The 18,536-nt window shown below is 48.3% G+C and overlaps 2 protein-coding genes across 5 annotated transcripts in view; both read right to left on the reverse strand.

The window, feature by feature from the left end:
• LOC123768916 (Ankyrin repeat-rich membrane spanning) overlaps window positions 1-18,536 on the reverse strand; it is an 866,672-nt gene that overhangs the window by 779,811 nt on the left and 68,325 nt on the right. The window lies entirely within an intron of this gene.
• On the reverse strand, window positions 1,637-4,189 carry LOC138354679 (small proline-rich protein 3-like). The gene is made up of 2 exons (XM_069309037.1): window positions 4,137-4,189; window positions 1,637-1,973 (listed from the first exon to the last, which is right to left on the reverse strand). The coding sequence occupies exons 1-2, from the start codon at window positions 4,187-4,189 to the stop codon at window positions 1,637-1,639; spliced, it is 390 nt and encodes a 129-aa protein (XP_069165138.1).

The following is an 18,536-nucleotide window of genomic DNA, read 5'->3' on the forward strand; positions in this document are numbered from 1 at the left end:
CCCCAAGCCCGGCCCGAGGCCAGGCTTGACTTGTGAGAGTTTGGTCCACCAGGCTGTTGGTTGATACCTGGTTGATGGGGTTCTGGGAGTTGTTCTACTCCCCAAGCCCGGCCCGAGGCCAGGCTTGACTTGTGAGAGTTTGGTCCACCAGGCTGTTGGTTGATACCTGGTTGATGGGGTTCTGGGAGTTGTTCTACTCCCCAAGCCCGGCCCGAGGCCAGGCTTGACTTGTGAGAGTTTGGTCCACCAGGCTGTTGGTTGATACCTGGTTGATGGGGTTCTGGGAGTTGTTCTACTCCCCAAGCCCGGCCCGAGGCCAGGCTTGACTTGTGAGAGTTTGGTCCACCAGGCTGTTGGTTGATACCTGGTTGATGGGGTTCTGGGAGTTGTTCTACTCCCCAAGCCCGGCCCGAGGCCAGGCTTGACTTGTGAGAGTTTGGTCCACCAGGCTGTTGGTTGATACCTGGTTGATGGGGTTCTGGGAGTTGTTCTACTCCCCAAGCCCGGCCCGAGGCCAGGCTTGACTTGTGAGAGTTTGGTCCACCAGGCTGTTGGTTGATACCTGGTTGATGGGGTTCTGGGAGTTGTTCTACTCCCCAAGCCCGGCCCGAGGCCAGGCTTGACTTGTGAGAGTTTGGTCCACCAGGCTGTTGGTTGATACCTGGTTGATGGGGTTCTGGGAGTTGTTCTACTCCCCAAGCCCGGCCCGAGGCCAGGCTTGACTTGTGAGAGTTTGGTCCACCAGGCTGTTGGTTGATACCTGGTTGATGGGGTTCTGGGAGTTGTTCTACTCCCCAAGCCCGGCCCGAGGCCAGGCTTGACTTGTGAGAGTTTGGTCCACCAGGCTGTTGGTTGATACCTGGTTGATGGGGTTCTGGGAGTTGTTCTACTCCCCAAGCCCGGCCCGAGGCCAGGCTTGACTTGTGAGAGTTTGGTCCACCAGGCTGTTGGTTGATACCTGGTTGATGGGGTTCTGGGAGTTGTTCTACTCCCCAAGCCCGGCCCGAGGCCAGGCTTGACTTGTGAGAGTTTGGTCCACCAGGCTGTTGGTTGGTACCTGGTTGATGGGGTTCTGGGAGTTATTCTACTCCCCAAGCCCGGCCCGAGGCCAGGCTTGACTTGTGGGAGTTTGGTCCACCAGACTGTTGCTTGGAGTGGCCCGCAGGCCCACATACCCACCACAGCCCGGCTGGTCCGGCACTCCTTGGAGGAATAAATCTAGTTTCCTCTTGAAGATGTCCACGGTTGTTCCGGCAATATTTCTTATAGTCGCTGGGAGGACGTTGAACAACCGCGGACCTCTGATGTTTATACAGTGTTCTCTGATTGTGCCTATGGCACCTCTGCTCTTAACTGATTCTATTCTGCATTTTCTTCCATATCGTTCATGACGAACACTTATTAACAAAAGGCCAATGAACAAAGTGAACATTGTGAACACAACATTAACAAGTCAATGAACTTGAATGTCTGCTTTAGTTGCGCCTCAATATTCAGAGATACCTTGAGGTGATTCCGGGGCTCAGCGACCCCGCGGCCCGGTCGTCGACCAGGCCTCCTGGTTGCTGGACTGGTCAACCAGGCTGGCCAACCACAGATGCACTAATACAAGAGACAACAAAACTTGATGTTGTAATCACGAGTGTTGCTGTCGACCCTCTCCTGCGCCTCCTCCAGGCAACATTCTCGCTATATGAGCGAGAATGTTGCCTGAATGTTCAATCTTCATGTTGCCTGAATGTTCAATCTCCATGTTGCCTGAATGTTCAATCTTCACGTTGCCTGAATGTTCAATCGTCATGTTGCCTGAATGTTCAATCTTCACGTTGCCTGAATGTTCAATCTTCACGTTGCCTGAATGTTCAATCTTCACGTTGCCTGAATGTTCAATCTTCACGTTGCCTGAATGTTCAATCTTCACGTTGCCTGAATGTTCAATCTTCACGTGCCTGAATGTTGAACCTTCATGTGGCCTGAATGTTCAAATCTTCACGTTGCCTGAATGTTCAATCTTCATGTTGCCTGAATTTTCAACCTTCACGTTGCCTGAATGTTCCATTTTCACCACAATCTAATTTAGGTGTGGGCACTGTAGGGGCACCTCACAGTTGCTCACAGTAAGGTCGCAGACCGTGACCGTCACAGTGAGCGTTATAGACATCCTCGTTCACATGGTAATATATATACCAAACTGGAGTGACAAGCCAAAACCCTTTATGTACCTTGGCAGTTAGCAGGATCATGAGTCATTATAATTCATACACCTGGCGAGTAGCCACGAGGCAGGTGTAGGTAGACACCTGGGGGTGTAGCCACGAGGCAGGTGTAGGTGTACACACCTGGCGAGTAGCCACGAGGCAGGTGTAGGCACACACCTGGGGGTGTAGCCACGAGGCAGGTGTAGGTTCACACACCTGGTGCGTAGCCACGAGGCAGGTGTAGGCACACACCTGGGGGTGTAGCCACGAGGCAGGTGTAGGTACACACCTGGAGTGTAGCCACGAGGCAGGTGTAGGTACACACACCTGGGGTGTAGCCACGAGGTAGGTGTAGGTACACACACCTGGGGTGTAGCCACGAGGCAGGTGTAGGTACACACACCTGGGGTGTAGCCCCGAGGCAGGTGTAGGTACACACCTGGGGTGTAGGCACGAGGCAGGTGTAGGCACACACCTGGGGTGTAGCCACGAGGCAGGTGTAGGTACACACACCTGGCGTGTAGCCACGAGGCAGGTGTAGGCACACACCTGGGGTGTAGCCACGAGGCAGGTGTAGGCACACACCTGGGGTGTAGCCACGAGGCAGGTGTAGGCACACACCTGGGGTGCAGCCACGAGGCAGGTGTAGGCACACACCTGGGGTGTAGCCACGAGGCAGGTGTAGGCACACACCTGGGGTGTAGCCACGAGGCAGGTGTAGGTGCACACACCTGGGGTGTAGCCACGAGGCAGGTGTAGGCACACACCTGGGGTGTAGCCACGAGGCAGGTGTAGGCACACACCTGGGGGAGTAGCCACGAGGCAGGTGTAGGTGCACACACCTGGCGTGTAGCCACGAGGCAGGTGTAGGTACACACCTGGGGTGTAGCCACGAGGCAGGTGTAGGTACACACACCTGGCGTGTAGCCACGAGGCAGGTGTAGGCACACACCTGGGGTGTAGCCACGAGGCAGGTGTAGGTACACACCTGGGGTGTAGCCACGAGGCAGGTGTAGGTGCACACACCTGGCGTGTAGCCACGAGGCAGGTGTAGGCACACACCTGGGGTGTAGCCACGAGGCAGGTGTAGGTACACACACCTACACCTGCCTGTGTGAGGGCGTGAACGATAAATAATTGCCACGATAAAAATAAAAATAAACCAGAGTAAAAAGAAAGAGGCGGCGGCTGTGTGGTGTTGATGAATGACCTCCACCTTGAGCTTGACCTTTACGTGGAGGCTGTGTGGTGTTGATGAATGACCTCCACCTTGAGCTTGACCTTTACGTGGAGGTTGTGTGCCCGTGACCTTCTCAGTCACCGCAGTCAACAACTCTGCAATAACTGCTACACCCCGGTCCGGAGCCGGTCGGCCGAGCGGACAGCACGCTGGACTTGTGATCCTGTGGTCCCGGGTTCGATCCCAAGCGCCGGCGAGAAACAATAGGCAGAGTTTCTTTCACCCTATGCCCCTGTTACCTAGCAGTAAAATAGGTAGCTGGGTGTTAGTCAGCTGTCACGGGCTGCTTCCTGGGGGTGGAGGCCTGCTCGAGGACCGGGCCGCGGGGACACTAAAGCCCCTAAATCATCTCAAGATAACCTCAAGATAACCCCCTCAAGATGCTCCACGAACTCCTGCCCTCCCTACAAGACGCTCACAAGTTTGTTAACATTCACTGATCTGTAATATGTTGTTAATTTAAATACTTTTTTACAAATGTTAACGGAGTTATTCATAAAGTTGTACACCATGAACCAACAACTGATCCTCTACGACACAATACATATAGAGAAGCTTTTAAAACTTGAGAGAGAGGGGGGTTTGCTGCCAAATTGGTGCCGTAGCTGAAGGGCACGACTTGTTGGTTAATAATATAGGTGAATGTGACGTATGGCGGACAGCACGTCCATCATCATGACTTGAGAGTGGACACCAACCACCGGTGGACCTCGCCTAACTGCTCAACTGCCCTCTTTATACCACGTCGCATTTGGATGAATACTTTACCTAACGCCAAAAACCGTCTAACAAGAACATGGCAGCGGCTCGCGAAATTGACCTAACATCCCGTTTTCTGTTCGCGGGTCCTCTGGTAGGTTAGGTTAGGTTAGGGCACGGCAGTTTCTTGACGAGGAATGGCTGAACTGCTCCACACTGGAGGGACTCGAACCAGTGCTCAACATCCTTGGTTCGTAATCGAGGGATTCTCGTTCAATCTCTGGACAGAAACAGTTGGGCAAGTTTCATATCACCTGATGTCTCTGTTCACCTAGCAGTAAATAGGTACCCGGGAGTTAGGCAACTGTTTTGGGCTGAATCTTGGGGAAGGTCAGCAGTAGGCCTATGTGGACCCCGATAACCTGAAGAACTGGCTTACCGTCTCAGACAATAAGAATTATTTTAAAATTAAGACAAACGAATGAAGAGTAACATTGTGACTCACATTTGTAACATTAAGAGTGAATAACAAGAGAGAGAGAGAGAGAGAGAGAGAGAGAGAGAGAGAGAGAGAGAGAGAGAGAGAGAGAGAGAGAGAGAGAGAGAGAGAGAGAGAGAGAGAGAGAGAGAGAGAGAGAGAGAGAGAGAGAGAGAGAGAGAGAGAGAGAGAGAGAGAGAGAGAGAGAGAGACAGAGAGAGAGAGACAGAGACAGAGACAGAGAGAGAGAGAGAGAGAGAGAGAGAGAGAGAGAGAGAGAGAGAGAGAGAGACAGAGACAGAGACAGAGAGAGAGAGAGAGAGAGAGAGAGAGAGAGAGAGAGAGAGAGAGAGAGACAGAGAGAGAGAGACAGAGAGAGAGAGACAGAGACAGAGAGAGAGAGAGAGAGAGAGAGAGAGAGAGAGAGAAAGAGAGAGAGAGAGAGAGACAGAGAGAGTGTGAGAGACATTTAAATTCGTGGTGTGTGAGGTGGATTACAAGGTATAACCTGCCATGTGTGTGTGTGTGTGTGTGTGTGTGTGTGTGTGTGTGTGTGTGTGTGTGTGTGTGTGTGTGTGTGTGTGTGTGTGTGTGTGTGTGAGGGACACCACAGGTGGTGTGAGGAACAGGTTAGAGAGGGGCCCACTTCCCCCGCCGCCCACCAAACAACACCTGCCCGCTCCACCTAGAAACCGTCAAGGCGGCGGGGAGAAAGTAGAAGAAAAGTTCACCCGGTAGAAAGGACGGAGATATAAGGGAAAATAGGGGGAGAAGGGGGGGGGAGAAGGAGAGTGGAATGAAGAGTGAGGGGTTGAGACTACCCCCCCCCCCCCAAGCGAGCGTGCTCCTGCGCACTCGCGTGCGTGCGTGCGTGCGTGCGTGCGTGCGTGCGTGCGTGTGTGTGTGTGTGTGTGTGTGTGTGTGTGTGTGTGTGTGTGTGTGTGTAATTTAGCTATAATTAGCTAAAAAAAATCTTTGAGAGAGTGCTAAGAAGATCACAAAATACATGGAATCACAGCATCTCATCCTCATATCGGACATAGATAAGGACACAACCTATAGCACTGTATCATCCTTTGCATATAACACTAGGATTTTTATGAGAGTAGGCAACATAGAGCAAATCGAACCTCCAATCAGATGTAGATCAGGTCTTTCTATGGGCTACAGAAAATAATATGGTGTTTAACGAAGTTCCAGCTCATGCGCTACGGAAAAAATGAAAATATAAAAGCAGAACCCACGTACAAATCGCAGTCAATTAATATTATAGAACGAAAAAGCAACGTAAAGGATCTGGGTATACTCATGTCGGAAGACCTTACCTTTAAAGAACACGAAGTATATCACAATTGCAAGAAAAATTACATATTGGTTAATAGCAATCTTTCAAACTGAGATTTTATACCAATGATAATTTTCAAGATACATAATAATTTACACGTGGAAAATATTAGAGGGGCTGGTCCCAAACCTGCACACAGAAATACTACCACATGAGACCAGAAGGCATGGCAGGATGTGCAGAATACCCCCGTTGAAGAGCAGAGGTGCAACAGGTACTCTGAGAGAGAACTCTATCAACATCAGAGGCCCGAGACTGTTCAACACGCTTCCACTACACATAAGGGACATAACTGGCCGACCCCTCACAGTGTTCAAGAGAGAACTATCAACATCAGAGGCCCGAGACTGTTCAACACGCTTCCACTACACATAAGGGACATAACTGGCCGACCCCTCACAGTGTTCAAGAGAGAACTATCAACATCAGAGGCCCGAGACTGTTCAACACGCTTCCACTACACATAAGGGACATAACTGGCCGACCCCTCACAGTGTTCAAGAGAGAACTATCAACATCAGAGGCCCGAGACTGTTCAACGCGCTTCCACTACACATAAGGGACATAACTGGTCGACCCCTCACAGTGTTCAAGAGAGAACTATCAACATCAGAGGCCCGAGACTGTTCAACACGCTTCCACTACACATAAGGGACATAACTGGCCGACCCCTCACAGTGTTCAAGAGAGAACTTGATAAAACACCTCAAAAGATACCTGATCAACCAGGCTGTGACTCATACATCAGGCTGTGAGCAGCCGTGTCCAACAGCCTGGTTGACCAGTCCAGCAACCAGGAGGCCTGGTCAGAGACCGGGCCGCGGGGACCTTAACCTCCAGAATCAACGCAAGGTAAAGTAGACTGGACCTACGGCGGCCTCCATACCCTCAGAATACTACACGTGTGTTTAGAGTATAAACATGACGGGTCTCAATCCAATAACAAGGGAGATAGCTATTGTGCACATTGCTGTGCAATGCGAGCCCATAGGTATATATATTCAGACTCCTGTTGCATATACAACAGCTCTATATTGCAACTGGTAATTAGTGTTGGAAACCGAGATACTATTCTCTCAAAAACTTCATTCTTGTGTATTTTTCCCCAGGGATATTCCTGCGTGGGCCCTAAGCCTCTGGAGCAAGCAACTAAGTGTTGCTTGTTTCTGTTTTACTTGGGCGGAGTATGAGTATTTATGACTCGTATGGTCGCTTCAGTAAGATTTTGTCCCACGTGTTTAACAACAACTTCTGCTCTGTGGAAATTTTAATGAGTTTGTAACTGTGCACTGCGTTAGATCATGTTCCAGTGGTCTGTTGTGGTAGTAACTGTGCACTGTATTAGATAATGTCCCAGTGGTCTGTTGTGGTAGTAACTGTGCACTGTGTTAGATAATGTTCCAGTGGTCTGTTGTGGTAGTAACTGTGCACTGTATTAGATAATGTCCCAGTGGTCTGTTGTGGTAGTAACTGTGCACTGCGTTAGATCATGTTCCAGTGGTCTGTTGTGGTAGTAACTGTGCACTGTATTAGATAATGTCCCAGTGGTCTGTTGTGGTAGTAACTGTGCACTGCGTTAGATCATGTTCCAGTGGTCTGTTGTGGTAGTAACTGTGCACTGTATTAGATAATGTCCCAGTGGTCTGTTGTGGTAGTAACTGTGCACTGTGTTAGATAATGTTCCAGTGGTCTGTCGGGCATTTCTCCACAGTGTTGACATTTCCTCTCATCTTCCGGAACCTGTAAGCCTATTTCCCATGCACATGGGTACCCAAGCCTGATGCGATGTATGTGTACTTCTGTTGCTCTACTGCTCCCTTTCATCAACCTAAGTGGTTCTCCAACTCGCAGATCTTGATGCAGACCATGAACAACAATAACGTGGCTGAAGATATGATCACCAAACCACACAAGAGAAAATTCAGAAACTACGACGTTTCGGTCCGTCCAGGACGCCGTTGTTTCTACATTTTCTGATGTGTAGATAGATTGATTGATGAAGATTAAGCCAGCCAAAAGGTGGCACGGGCATGAACAGCCCGTAAGTGGTGGCCCTTTTGAGCCATTACCAGTATCAAGAGATGATACTGGAGATGTGTGGAGGTGTGACTGCACCCTGCGTGACGGGAGATGTCTCCCGTGTGATGTGTGGTTTGGTCCTCAGGTTATATACCTAAATATGGGCTTTCAAGGCTATACAGTTGAAAGGTAACCCAGTACTGGGGTAGCACAGCTAACATTACCCCAGTACTGAGTTATGCGCACCAGCCTGGAGTCCGTACCTCGTTCACCACAAAAACTAAATTTTAAAGTGCAAAGATTAAGACAAAAGTTTAGTGCCATTCATATTAAAATGATGGGACTGCACGATGTATATACAGATGAAAGAGTACAGCACTTCCTTCCACCCTGGCAGATAGTACCTTTTGACATCCTGACCCCTGCATACCCCACCAAGACACTAATCACAAACAACCCTCATGCTCAGCTTGCTGCTAAATTAAGCACCATAGAACACATTCACAATATACAAGCTGAAAACAACATTGCACAGACCATATACACTGACGGATCACTCAGTACAGCTACAGGGAGGGCAGGAAGTGCTGTTATTGCTCATCAGCCCGATGGCAGCACAATTCAAAGAAATATAAGAATTAGTAACTGGGCATCCACAATGCAAGCCGAGTTGGTAGCGATACTGGTAGCACTCGAAATTATTGACAACACTGAAGTAGACAGCTTAATTATTTCCGACTCCCTTTCCTCACTACGAGCAATAAACAGTTTGCAATCAAGTAATAACGTGCTTGTCTTGCAAGCTAGACGTAGATATATAAGAATACTTAGCAAGAGGGTAAATATAAAAATGTTGTGGATTCCTTCTCACATTGGCATGCAGGAACATGACAAAGTTGACGCCCTTGCTAAGGCTGCAGTAAATAAAGACAGTATTGAACGGAATCTTGAGTTATCAAATAGGTCCCTTAAAAGTGTCATTAGACGAGAACTCCTGGATGGATTTGAAGAAAGTAGAACAGTGCAAACTGGAACTAGCAGGTCCATTGTTTATCACAATGAAATGTGTGAAGTAAAACATGTGTATGGGGCAAGTAACAAAGTCAGTAGACTAACAGATGTTGTCACAGCTCGTATAAGACTTGGCTACAAGTATCTCTGGCAGTTCGGCTTGTATACGGATCTAGATGACGTAAAGTGTGTGGACAAAGACAGGGACACACACTCGAACACTATATCTTGGAGTGTAGTAAAATTGAGCCATTTAGAGATAAATCTAAGCTCACTCTGTATGATATGGCAACCTATCTTACTACTAAGGATAAAATACCTGAAATCCTTGCACTGTATCCACATTTCGCTCCCAGTAGATAAACGACATATGAGATTAAGAAACTCAGTATTGTGAAGACTAATAATAAACAGCAGCTCCCCTATGACTCTGTAATATCTCCATTGCTCAAACAATTATGTATTACCAATAAGACCTACCATTAATGTATAATGACTTACTGTAAATATATAGCTCTTGAAATAGAACACTCTTTGTAACTAGCCGACATATAACTATAAGGTGTGAAGGATAGATGAAATTGTTTATGTAATAATCTAACATGAGGTCTGATAAAGACCTTTTGTGGCCTTTGCTTTTGCGCTGCCGCTCACAGGATGAGTATGGGGTGCACAATAAACTAATCAAAAACTGCCAGAAGCAGGAGTCTCCCTGTAGGATGACAGGTTAGGGTGTGGGTGAACAGTTTCATAGCACTAGAAGAGACACGAGAGGATATTATCACAACAGTCAAGAATCCGAGGAGCAAGATGACAAGGGGCCAGATTCACGAAGCAGTTACGCAAGCACTTGCAAACGTGTACATCTCTCCCCAACCTTTGACGGCTTTGATTACATTTATTAAACAGTTTACAAGCATGAAAACTTCCCAATCAACTGTTGTTATTGTTATAAACATCATCTGGTTGATACCTGGCTGATGGGGTTCTGGGAGTTGTTCTACTCCCCAAGCCGGGCCCGAGGCCAGGCTTGACTTGTGAGAGTTTGGTCCACCAGGCTGTTGGTTGATACCTGGCTGATGGGGTTCTGGGAGTTGTTCTACTCCCCAAGCCGGGCCCGAGGCCAGGCTTGACTTGTGAGAGTTTGGTCCACCAGGCTGTTGGTTGATACCTGGTTGATGGGGTTCTGGGAGTTGTTCTACTCCCCAAGCCCGGCCCGAGGCCAGGCTTGACTTGTGAGAGTTTGGTCCACCAGGCTGTTGGTTGATACCTGGTTGATGGGGTTCTGGGAGTTCTTCTACTCCCCAAGCCCGGCCCGAGGCCAGGCTTGACTTGTGAGAGTTTGGTCCACCAGGCTGTTGGTTGATACCTGGTTGATGGGGTTCTGGGAGTTGTTCTACTCCCCAAGCCGGGCCCGAGGCCAGGCTTGACTTGTGAGAGTTTGGTCCACCAGGCTGTTGGTTGATACCTGGTTGATGGGGTTCTGGGAGTTGTTCTACTCCCCAAGCCGGGCCCGAGGCCAGGCTTGACTTGTGAGAGTTTGGTCCACCAGGCTGTTGGTTGATACCTGGTTGATGGGGTTCTGGGAGTTGTTCTACTCCCCAAGCCGGGCCCGAGGCCAGGCTTGACTTGTGAGAGTTTGGTCCACCAGGCTGTTGCTTGGAGCGGCCCGCAGGCCCACATACCCACCACAGCCCGGCTGATCCGGAATTTCTCTTAGAAAACCGTCCAGTTTTCTCTTGAAGATGTCTACGGTTGTTCCGGCATCCTGGTGCTGTTACATAATTGTAAACAAAACCGCCAAAGATTGAGAAAAGATGTACAGGTTCGTAAGTGTTTGCGTAACTTCTTCGTGAATCTAGCCCCAGGACAGCCTAAAGTGGAAGGAAGGTACGGATATACCCGTAGCCCGTATGTGTCGCCAATAAGTAGAATGTACTAAAGCTTTTTGAGATATATACAAGAGTTGTTACATGGTTGTAGAGCCACTAGTACGCGTAGCGTTTCGGGCAGGTCCCTGGAATACGATCCCCGCCGCGAAGAATCCTTGTTACAACCAAGTACACATTTTACTGTTGAGTTAAACAGAGGCTACAGTTAAGGATTTGCGCCCAGTAAATCCTCCCCGGCCAGGATACGAACCCATGACAAAGCGCTCGCGGAACGCCAGGCGAGTATCTTACCACTACACCACGGAGACTGCTCAATCAGCTGCATAGCTGTTTAAACCAGCCATGTCTACAGCTTTAGGAACTGATGTGACAATTTTAACCTGGTTAAATTACAACTCAAGAGGTACAAGAGTATAGCAAGGTGGGGCATAAATGCTACACCCTACTTCCCACAGTCACTGTTAGGCGAGCGCATACGCGCGCGCAGTGAATGAAGACACAAGGAAAAACCCCTAGTGCATGAGAGAGGGGTGGCAGGGCCGGGCCCGCCTTAAGCTAAGGTTACTGACCGTCTTCCCCGCCCTCTGTACTCACCTAGTTGTGTTTGCGGTGGTTGAGCTCTGGCTCTTTGGTCCCACTTCTCAACCGTCAATCAACAGGTGTACAGGTTCCTGAGCCTACTGGGCTCTGTCATATCTACATTTGAAACTGTGTATGGAGTCAGCCTCCACCACATCACTTCCACTTCTGTGCTCTCTGCTGTACTCCCAATCACCACATCTTCTTGAGATGATTTCAGGGCTTTAGTGTCCCCGCGGCCCGGTCCTCGACCAGGCCTCCACCCCCAGGAAGCAGCCCGTGACAGCTGACTAACACCCAGGAACCTATTTTACTGCTGGGTAACAGGGGCATAGGGTGAAAGAAACTCTGCCCATTGTTTCTCGCCGGCGCCTGGGATCGAACCCGGGACCACAGGATCACAAGTCCCGCGTGCTGTCCGCTCGGCCGACCGGCTCCCTTTCGACATACACATATGTAACACATAGGCTGAACATGTATGCTCTCTCAAGTTTTATATGCGCGAATGTAACATAGGCCTATGCAAACATTTAACAAATTTAAAACTAAAATTACATTAAAAACAAAAATATGTCATCTTTATATAACACCGGTTTACAAAAATTAATATATTAACAAATTTTCACGGAGTAATATGCAATTTTAATAGTATTTTTAAAGTTCAATTCAAATACAGATACACGTATATAAATATTTTTGCAACACTTTTTTTGCATTCCCGGGTGTCACGGGTTAATTTTGAATGAATCGTATATATATATATATATATATATATATATATATATATATATATATATACACACTAGTGCTCTCTAGCGTGGAATATTGTTGCACACTAACACCCTAATTTATTGATTTATTTATTTATATACAAGAAGGTACATTGGGTTAGTGAGAATACATAGCATAGTATTTACACTCTTGTAAAGCCACTAGTACGCGCAGCGTTTCGGGCAGGTCCTTAATCTAACAGATAATTTTAAGTAGGTAAATTCTAGCAGAATTAATAAAATGATAAATACATTGCAAGAAATAAATGAGATGAGAGAGATTACCCTCATTCAAGGCCAAAGAAACTGCTGACCTAAAGAGCGTGCCCGAAACGCTATGCGTACTAGTGGCTTTAGGTATTGTATGTACTACCTCTATCTATAAATCCAACATTATGTTTGTAAATCAACTATGTATGTACTTTCCTGAATAAAATTGACTTTACTACTTTACTTATTCTATAAAACATCTAAATTATTGGCCCCGTTTAAAAGTTCTAAATCTGTGTCAAAAGCAGGTGAGAGAAATAATAATTTACACGATGAAATAATTAAAAGTGGTTCCAAAGCTGCACACGGAAATAACACCACATGAGACCACGATTGATTGATCACCAGTTGATTGACAGTTTAGAGGCGGAACCAAAGAGCCAGAGCTCAACCCCCGCAAGCACAACTAGGTGAGTACATGAGACCAGGAGGCATGGCAGGATGTGCAGAATACCCCCGTTGAAGAGCAGAGGTGCAACACATACTCTGAGAGAGAACTCTATCAACATCAGAGGCCCGAGACTGTTCAACACGCTTTCACTACACATAAGGGACATAACTGGCCGACCCCTCACAGTGTTCAAGAGAGAACTATCAACATCAGAGGCCCGAGACTGTTCAACACGCTTCCACTACACATAAGGGACATAACTGGCCGACCCCTCACAGTGTTCAAGAGAGAACTATCAACATCAGAGGCCCGAGACTGTTCAACACGCTTCCACTACACATAAGGGACATAACTGGCCGACCCCTCACAGTGTTCAAGAGAGAACTATCAACATCAGAGGCCCGAGACTGTTCAACACGCTTCCACTACACATAAGGGACATAACTGGCCGACCCCTCACAGTGTTCAAGAGAGAACTATCAACATCAGAGGCCCGAGACTGTTCAACACGCTTCCACTACACATAAGGGACATAACTGGCCGACCCCTCACAGTGTTCAAGAGAGAACTATCAACATCAGAGGCCCGAGACTGTTCAACACGCTTCCACTACACATAAGGGACATAACTGGCCGACCCCTCACAGTGTTCAAGAGAGAACTATCAACATCAGAGGCCCGAGACTGTTCAACACGCTTCCACTACACATAAGGGACATAACTGGCCGACCCCTCACAGTGTTCAAGAGAGAACTATCAACATCAGAGGCCCGAGACTGTTCAACACGCTTCCACTACACATAAGGGACATAACTGGCCGACCCCTCACAGTGTTCAAGAGAGAACTATCAACATCAGAGGCCCGAGACTGTTCAACACGCTTCCACTACACATAAGGGACATAACTGGCCGACCCCTCACAGTGTTCAAGAGAGAACTATCAACATCAGAGGCCCGAGACTGTTCAACACGCTTCCACTACACATAAGGGACATAACTGGCCGACCCCTCACAGTGTTCAAGAGAGAACTATCAACATCAGAGGCCCGAGACTGTTCAACACGCTTCCACTACACATAAGGGACATAACTGGCCGACCCCTCACAGTGTTCAAGAGAGAACTATCAACATCAGAGGCCCGAGACTGTTCAACACGCTTCCACTACACATAAGGGACATAACTGGCCGACCCCTCACAGTGTTCAAGAGAGAACTATCAACATCAGAGGCCCGAGACTGTTCAACACGCTTCCACTACACATAAGGGACATAACTGGCCGACCCCTCACAGTGTTCAAGAGAGAACTCGATAAGCACCGCCAAAGGATACCTGATCAACCAGGCTGTGACTCGTACGTCAGGCTGCGAGCACACGTGTCAGTCTGGTTGACGAGACAACCAACCGGGAGACCGGGCCGCGGGGGATATTGATCCTTGGAACCTCCACAGGGTAGACACAGGGTAGACATGTGGTAATGAGTAATGTTATACACTCATTACAAACAAACATTTAGCATTATGTTACGAACATTGAATTTTGTCACCCGATTGAATTTGTCAGCAAACACAAAATTATATTGAACACTTTCAAGAATAATTGAAAAAGGAGTGAATACAAGTTGTAAGGCCCCGAGAGAGTAAGGACACAGGGCAGCAGAGCAACAAGAACCACCAATCTTCACATTGATCGAGGAGTTGTGATACCTGAGGCAAGGAAGGCGTCCGCAGCCACAGTTCAGCAGGTCCAGCCACACCTACACCACACCCTCCCCCACAACCCACCAGCCACAGTTCAGCAGGTCCAGCCACACCTACACCACACCCAGGACAGGCACCCTCCCCCCCCACAACCCACCAGCCACAGTTCAGCAGGTCCAGCCACACCTACACCACACCCAGGACAGGCACCCTCCCCCCCCCACAACCCACCAGCCACAGTTCAGCAGGTCCAGCCACACCTACACCACACCCAGTACAGGCACCCCCCCCCACAACCCACCAGCCACAGTTCAGCAGGTCCAGCCACACCTTCACCACACCCAGGACAGGCACCCTCCCCCCCCACAACCCACCAGCCACAGTTCAGCAGGTCCAGCCACACCTACACCACACCCAGGACAGGCACCTCCCCCACAACCCACCAGCCACAGTTCAGCAGGTCCAGCCACACCTACACCACACCCAGGACAGGCACCCTCCCCCCCCCACAACCCACCAGCCACAGTTCAGCAGGTCCAGCCACACCTACACCACACCCAGGACAGGCACCTCCCCCACAACCCACCAGCCACAGTTCAGCAGGTCCAGCCACACCTACACCACACCCAGGACAGGCAGCCCCCCCCCCACAACCCACCAGCACACACCCTGTGCATGAGGCACTATGCCCCCCCCCCCCACCCCCACCCTTCACCCCAGTCCAGGAGGAAGCACGGCCATCTATGGACTCCCCCCCCCCGCCCCCACTGAGGCAGCATGGTCCACCAAGATGTTTTTATTATTATTATTATTATTTTCTACCACAGACGTGGCCAGACATTTACAATGCTAACCAGCATATATACATTTTCTTCTGTCCTCCATAGACAGGGTGAGAGATGGAGGTGGATCATGTTTGGTGTGAGTTTTACTATTTGTTTAATAACATCCTCCCTGGTAACTGCTCAACTAGTCAACCTGTCCTCGTCCCCACCCACACACTTGTTCGGCTGAAGGCATATTGTTAAGTTCCTCTTTAGTAAATACAGATATAAAATATTTATTAAAAATACTACTCATCTCTTCATCATTATCCGTTATCTGACCTGTCTCAGAGAATGGACCTATCCTTTCCCTAGTCTTAGTTCGATATAACTGAAAAAACCTTTAGGATTTGTCTTTGCTTGCCCTGCTATGCGAACTTCATAGTTTCTTTTTGCCCTCATCTTTTTTTAACATTTCTAACAAGCTGTACGAATTCCTGTTCTAAACTGACTTCCACACTCTTAAGCCTTTTGTACCAAGCTCTCTTTCTACCTATAAGGTTCTTCAGATCCTTTGTTATCCATTGTGGGTCATTAGTATTCGATTTATTCAATTTGTATGGTATACTACGTTCCTGTGCTTTGTTTAGAATATTTGTAAATAAGTTATATTGTGAATCCACATCGAAATCCCTTTTTACGTCACCTGTCGCTGGGTTCACGTCTAGCTCCAAGACCGGCCCACACCCCCCCCCCCATGCCCAAGACTTTCCAATCTATTTGATCCAAAATCAGCTTTTTGAAAATTGGCACTTTAACAGAATTTTCTCTTACAGATCTATTCCATTGTACGTTAAATCTGATTTCTTTGTGATCACTGTTCCCTAGCTCACTTCCTATTTCGATGTCATTAATTTGTGTTTCCCTGTTAGTTAACACTAAATCTAAAATATTATTTTCCCGCGTTGGTTCCTTAATGTGTTGCGTAAGAAAGCAATCGTCAATTAATTCTAGAAAATCTTTTGCTTCATTATTCCCTGTTCTGTTAGACCAATTTATTCCACTAAAATTAAAGTCACCCATGACAAATACTGCTAGACCTAGATGCTCTAGATATTTCATCCCATAGATGCTTTGCTTCCATCCTGTCTAAGTTTGGTGGCCTATATATAACTCCTATTAAAGCCCACCATGGGCTCACAGAAAGCTTCCCAAGTGACAGGTTATGTTGATATTCACTACACTGATACTAACTATACAGGCGGCGGCGGCTGCGGCGGCGGCTGCGGCTGCGGCGGCTGCGGCGGCTGCGGCGGCTGCGGCGGCGGCTGCTGCTGCTGCTGCTGCTGCTGCTGCTGCTGCTGCTGCTGCTGCTGCTGCTGCTGCTGCGGCTGCTGCTGCTGCTGCTGCTGCTGTTGCTGCGGCTGTTGCTGCGGCTGCTGCAGCGGCTGCTGCTGCGGCTGCTGGAGCTTATGTCACCGTTGACTTGCTGTCATCAGCAAAGTCGCTCCTTCCGCACCACGAGTTTTTCTAACCAAATAATCAGCAGCAGCCCTTCTACGTAGTTGACAAATGGAATGCATTAGGCAGTGACGTGGTGGAGACTGACTCTATACACAGTTTCAAGTGTAGATATGATAGAGCCCAGTAGGCTCAGGAACCTGTACACCTGTTGATTGACAGTTGAGAGGCGGGACCAAAGAGCCAGAGCTCAAACCCCCGCAAGCACAACTAGGTGAGTATGATCCTGTATTATCCAATGTTTAAATTATTGGTATTAACAAAAGACTTACTTCCAATGTATACTATAATGTAATTGTTCATGTGCAAAATTCCGCCGAGGACTGATTTTTGCCTTTTGTTAAGCTGCCTTTTGTAATACTTTTTTGCGCTACTGCTCACAGGATGAGTATGGGGCTCACAATACACTACTGTTCACAGGATGAGTATGGGGCTCACAATACACTACTGCTCACAGGATGAGTATGGGGCTCACAATACACTACTGCTCACAGGATGAGTATGGGGCTCACAATACACTACTGCTCACAGGATGAGTACGGAGCTCACAATACACTACTGCTCACAGGATGAGTATGGGGCTCACAATACACTACTGCTCACAGGATGAGTATGGGGCTCACAATACACTACTGCTCACAGGATGAGTATGGGGCTCACAATACACTACTGCTCACAGGATGAGTATGGGGCTCACAATACACTACTGCTCACAGGATGAGTATGGGGCTCACAATACACTACTGCTCACAGGATGAGTATGGGGCTCACAATACACTACTGCTCACAGGATGAGTACGGAGCTCACAATACACTACTGCTCACAGGATGAGTATGGAGCTCACAATACACTACTGCTCACAGGATGAGTATGGGGCTCACAATACACTACTGCTCACAGGATGAGTATGGGGCTCACAATACACTACTGCTCACGGGATGAGTATGGGGCTCACAATACACTACTGCTCACGGGATGAGTATGGAGCTCACAGGATGAGTATGGGGCTCACAATACACTACTGCTCACAGGATGAGTATGGAGCTCACAGGATGAGTATGGGGCTCACAATACACTATTGCTCACAGGATGAGTATGGAGCTCACAGGATGAGTATGGGGCTCACAATACACTATTGCTCACAGGATGAGTATGGGGCTCATGTAATACCTCTATAAAATATATGCTAAACTAATATATGTAAGACTACTACTTATCCTGAGTAACACTTCCTATCGGTGCGCTTGGTAACACTGTTATTGAACACTGTAATATGAGCTGACATATGATGGTTACACCGGAACCAAAGGTACACTGCCAACAAGGAAATGCTACACAGGACTAAATAACGCTGCCACCATGTGCCTTGACCATTGAGACTATATCAAGCAACGAGGCAAGAAACATTGCTGGACTTGGAGACTATAACTTGGACTTGGACTTGGACTTTCTATAACTGTCATTAATTATGGGACGGTTGTCAGCCCACTGACCGGCTCCCCACAGGGAGCCGGTCGGCCGAGCGGACAACACACTGGACTTGTCATCCTGTGGCCCTGGGTTCGATCCCAGCCGCCGGCGAGAAACAATGGGCAGAGTTTCTTTCACCCTATGCCCCTGTTACCTAGCAGTAAAATAGGTACCTGGGTGTTAGTCAGCTG

The sequence above is a fragment of the Procambarus clarkii genome, chromosome 64 (assembly GCF_040958095.1).
Source record: "Procambarus clarkii isolate CNS0578487 chromosome 64, FALCON_Pclarkii_2.0, whole genome shotgun sequence".
Lineage (NCBI taxonomy): Eukaryota > Metazoa > Arthropoda > Malacostraca > Decapoda > Cambaridae > Procambarus > Procambarus clarkii.

Bases quoted from the DNA above. Each gene is read 5' to 3' on its own strand.
- LOC138354679 (XM_069309037.1), bottom strand. From the start codon at position 4,189: ATGCGACGTGGTATAAAGAGGGCAGTTGAGCAGTTAGGCGAGGTCCAC. The intron at 1,974-4,136 runs GTTGGTGTCCAC...TTGAACATTCAG, and splicing joins TTAGGCGAGGTCCACCGGTG to GCCACATGAAGGTTCAACAT.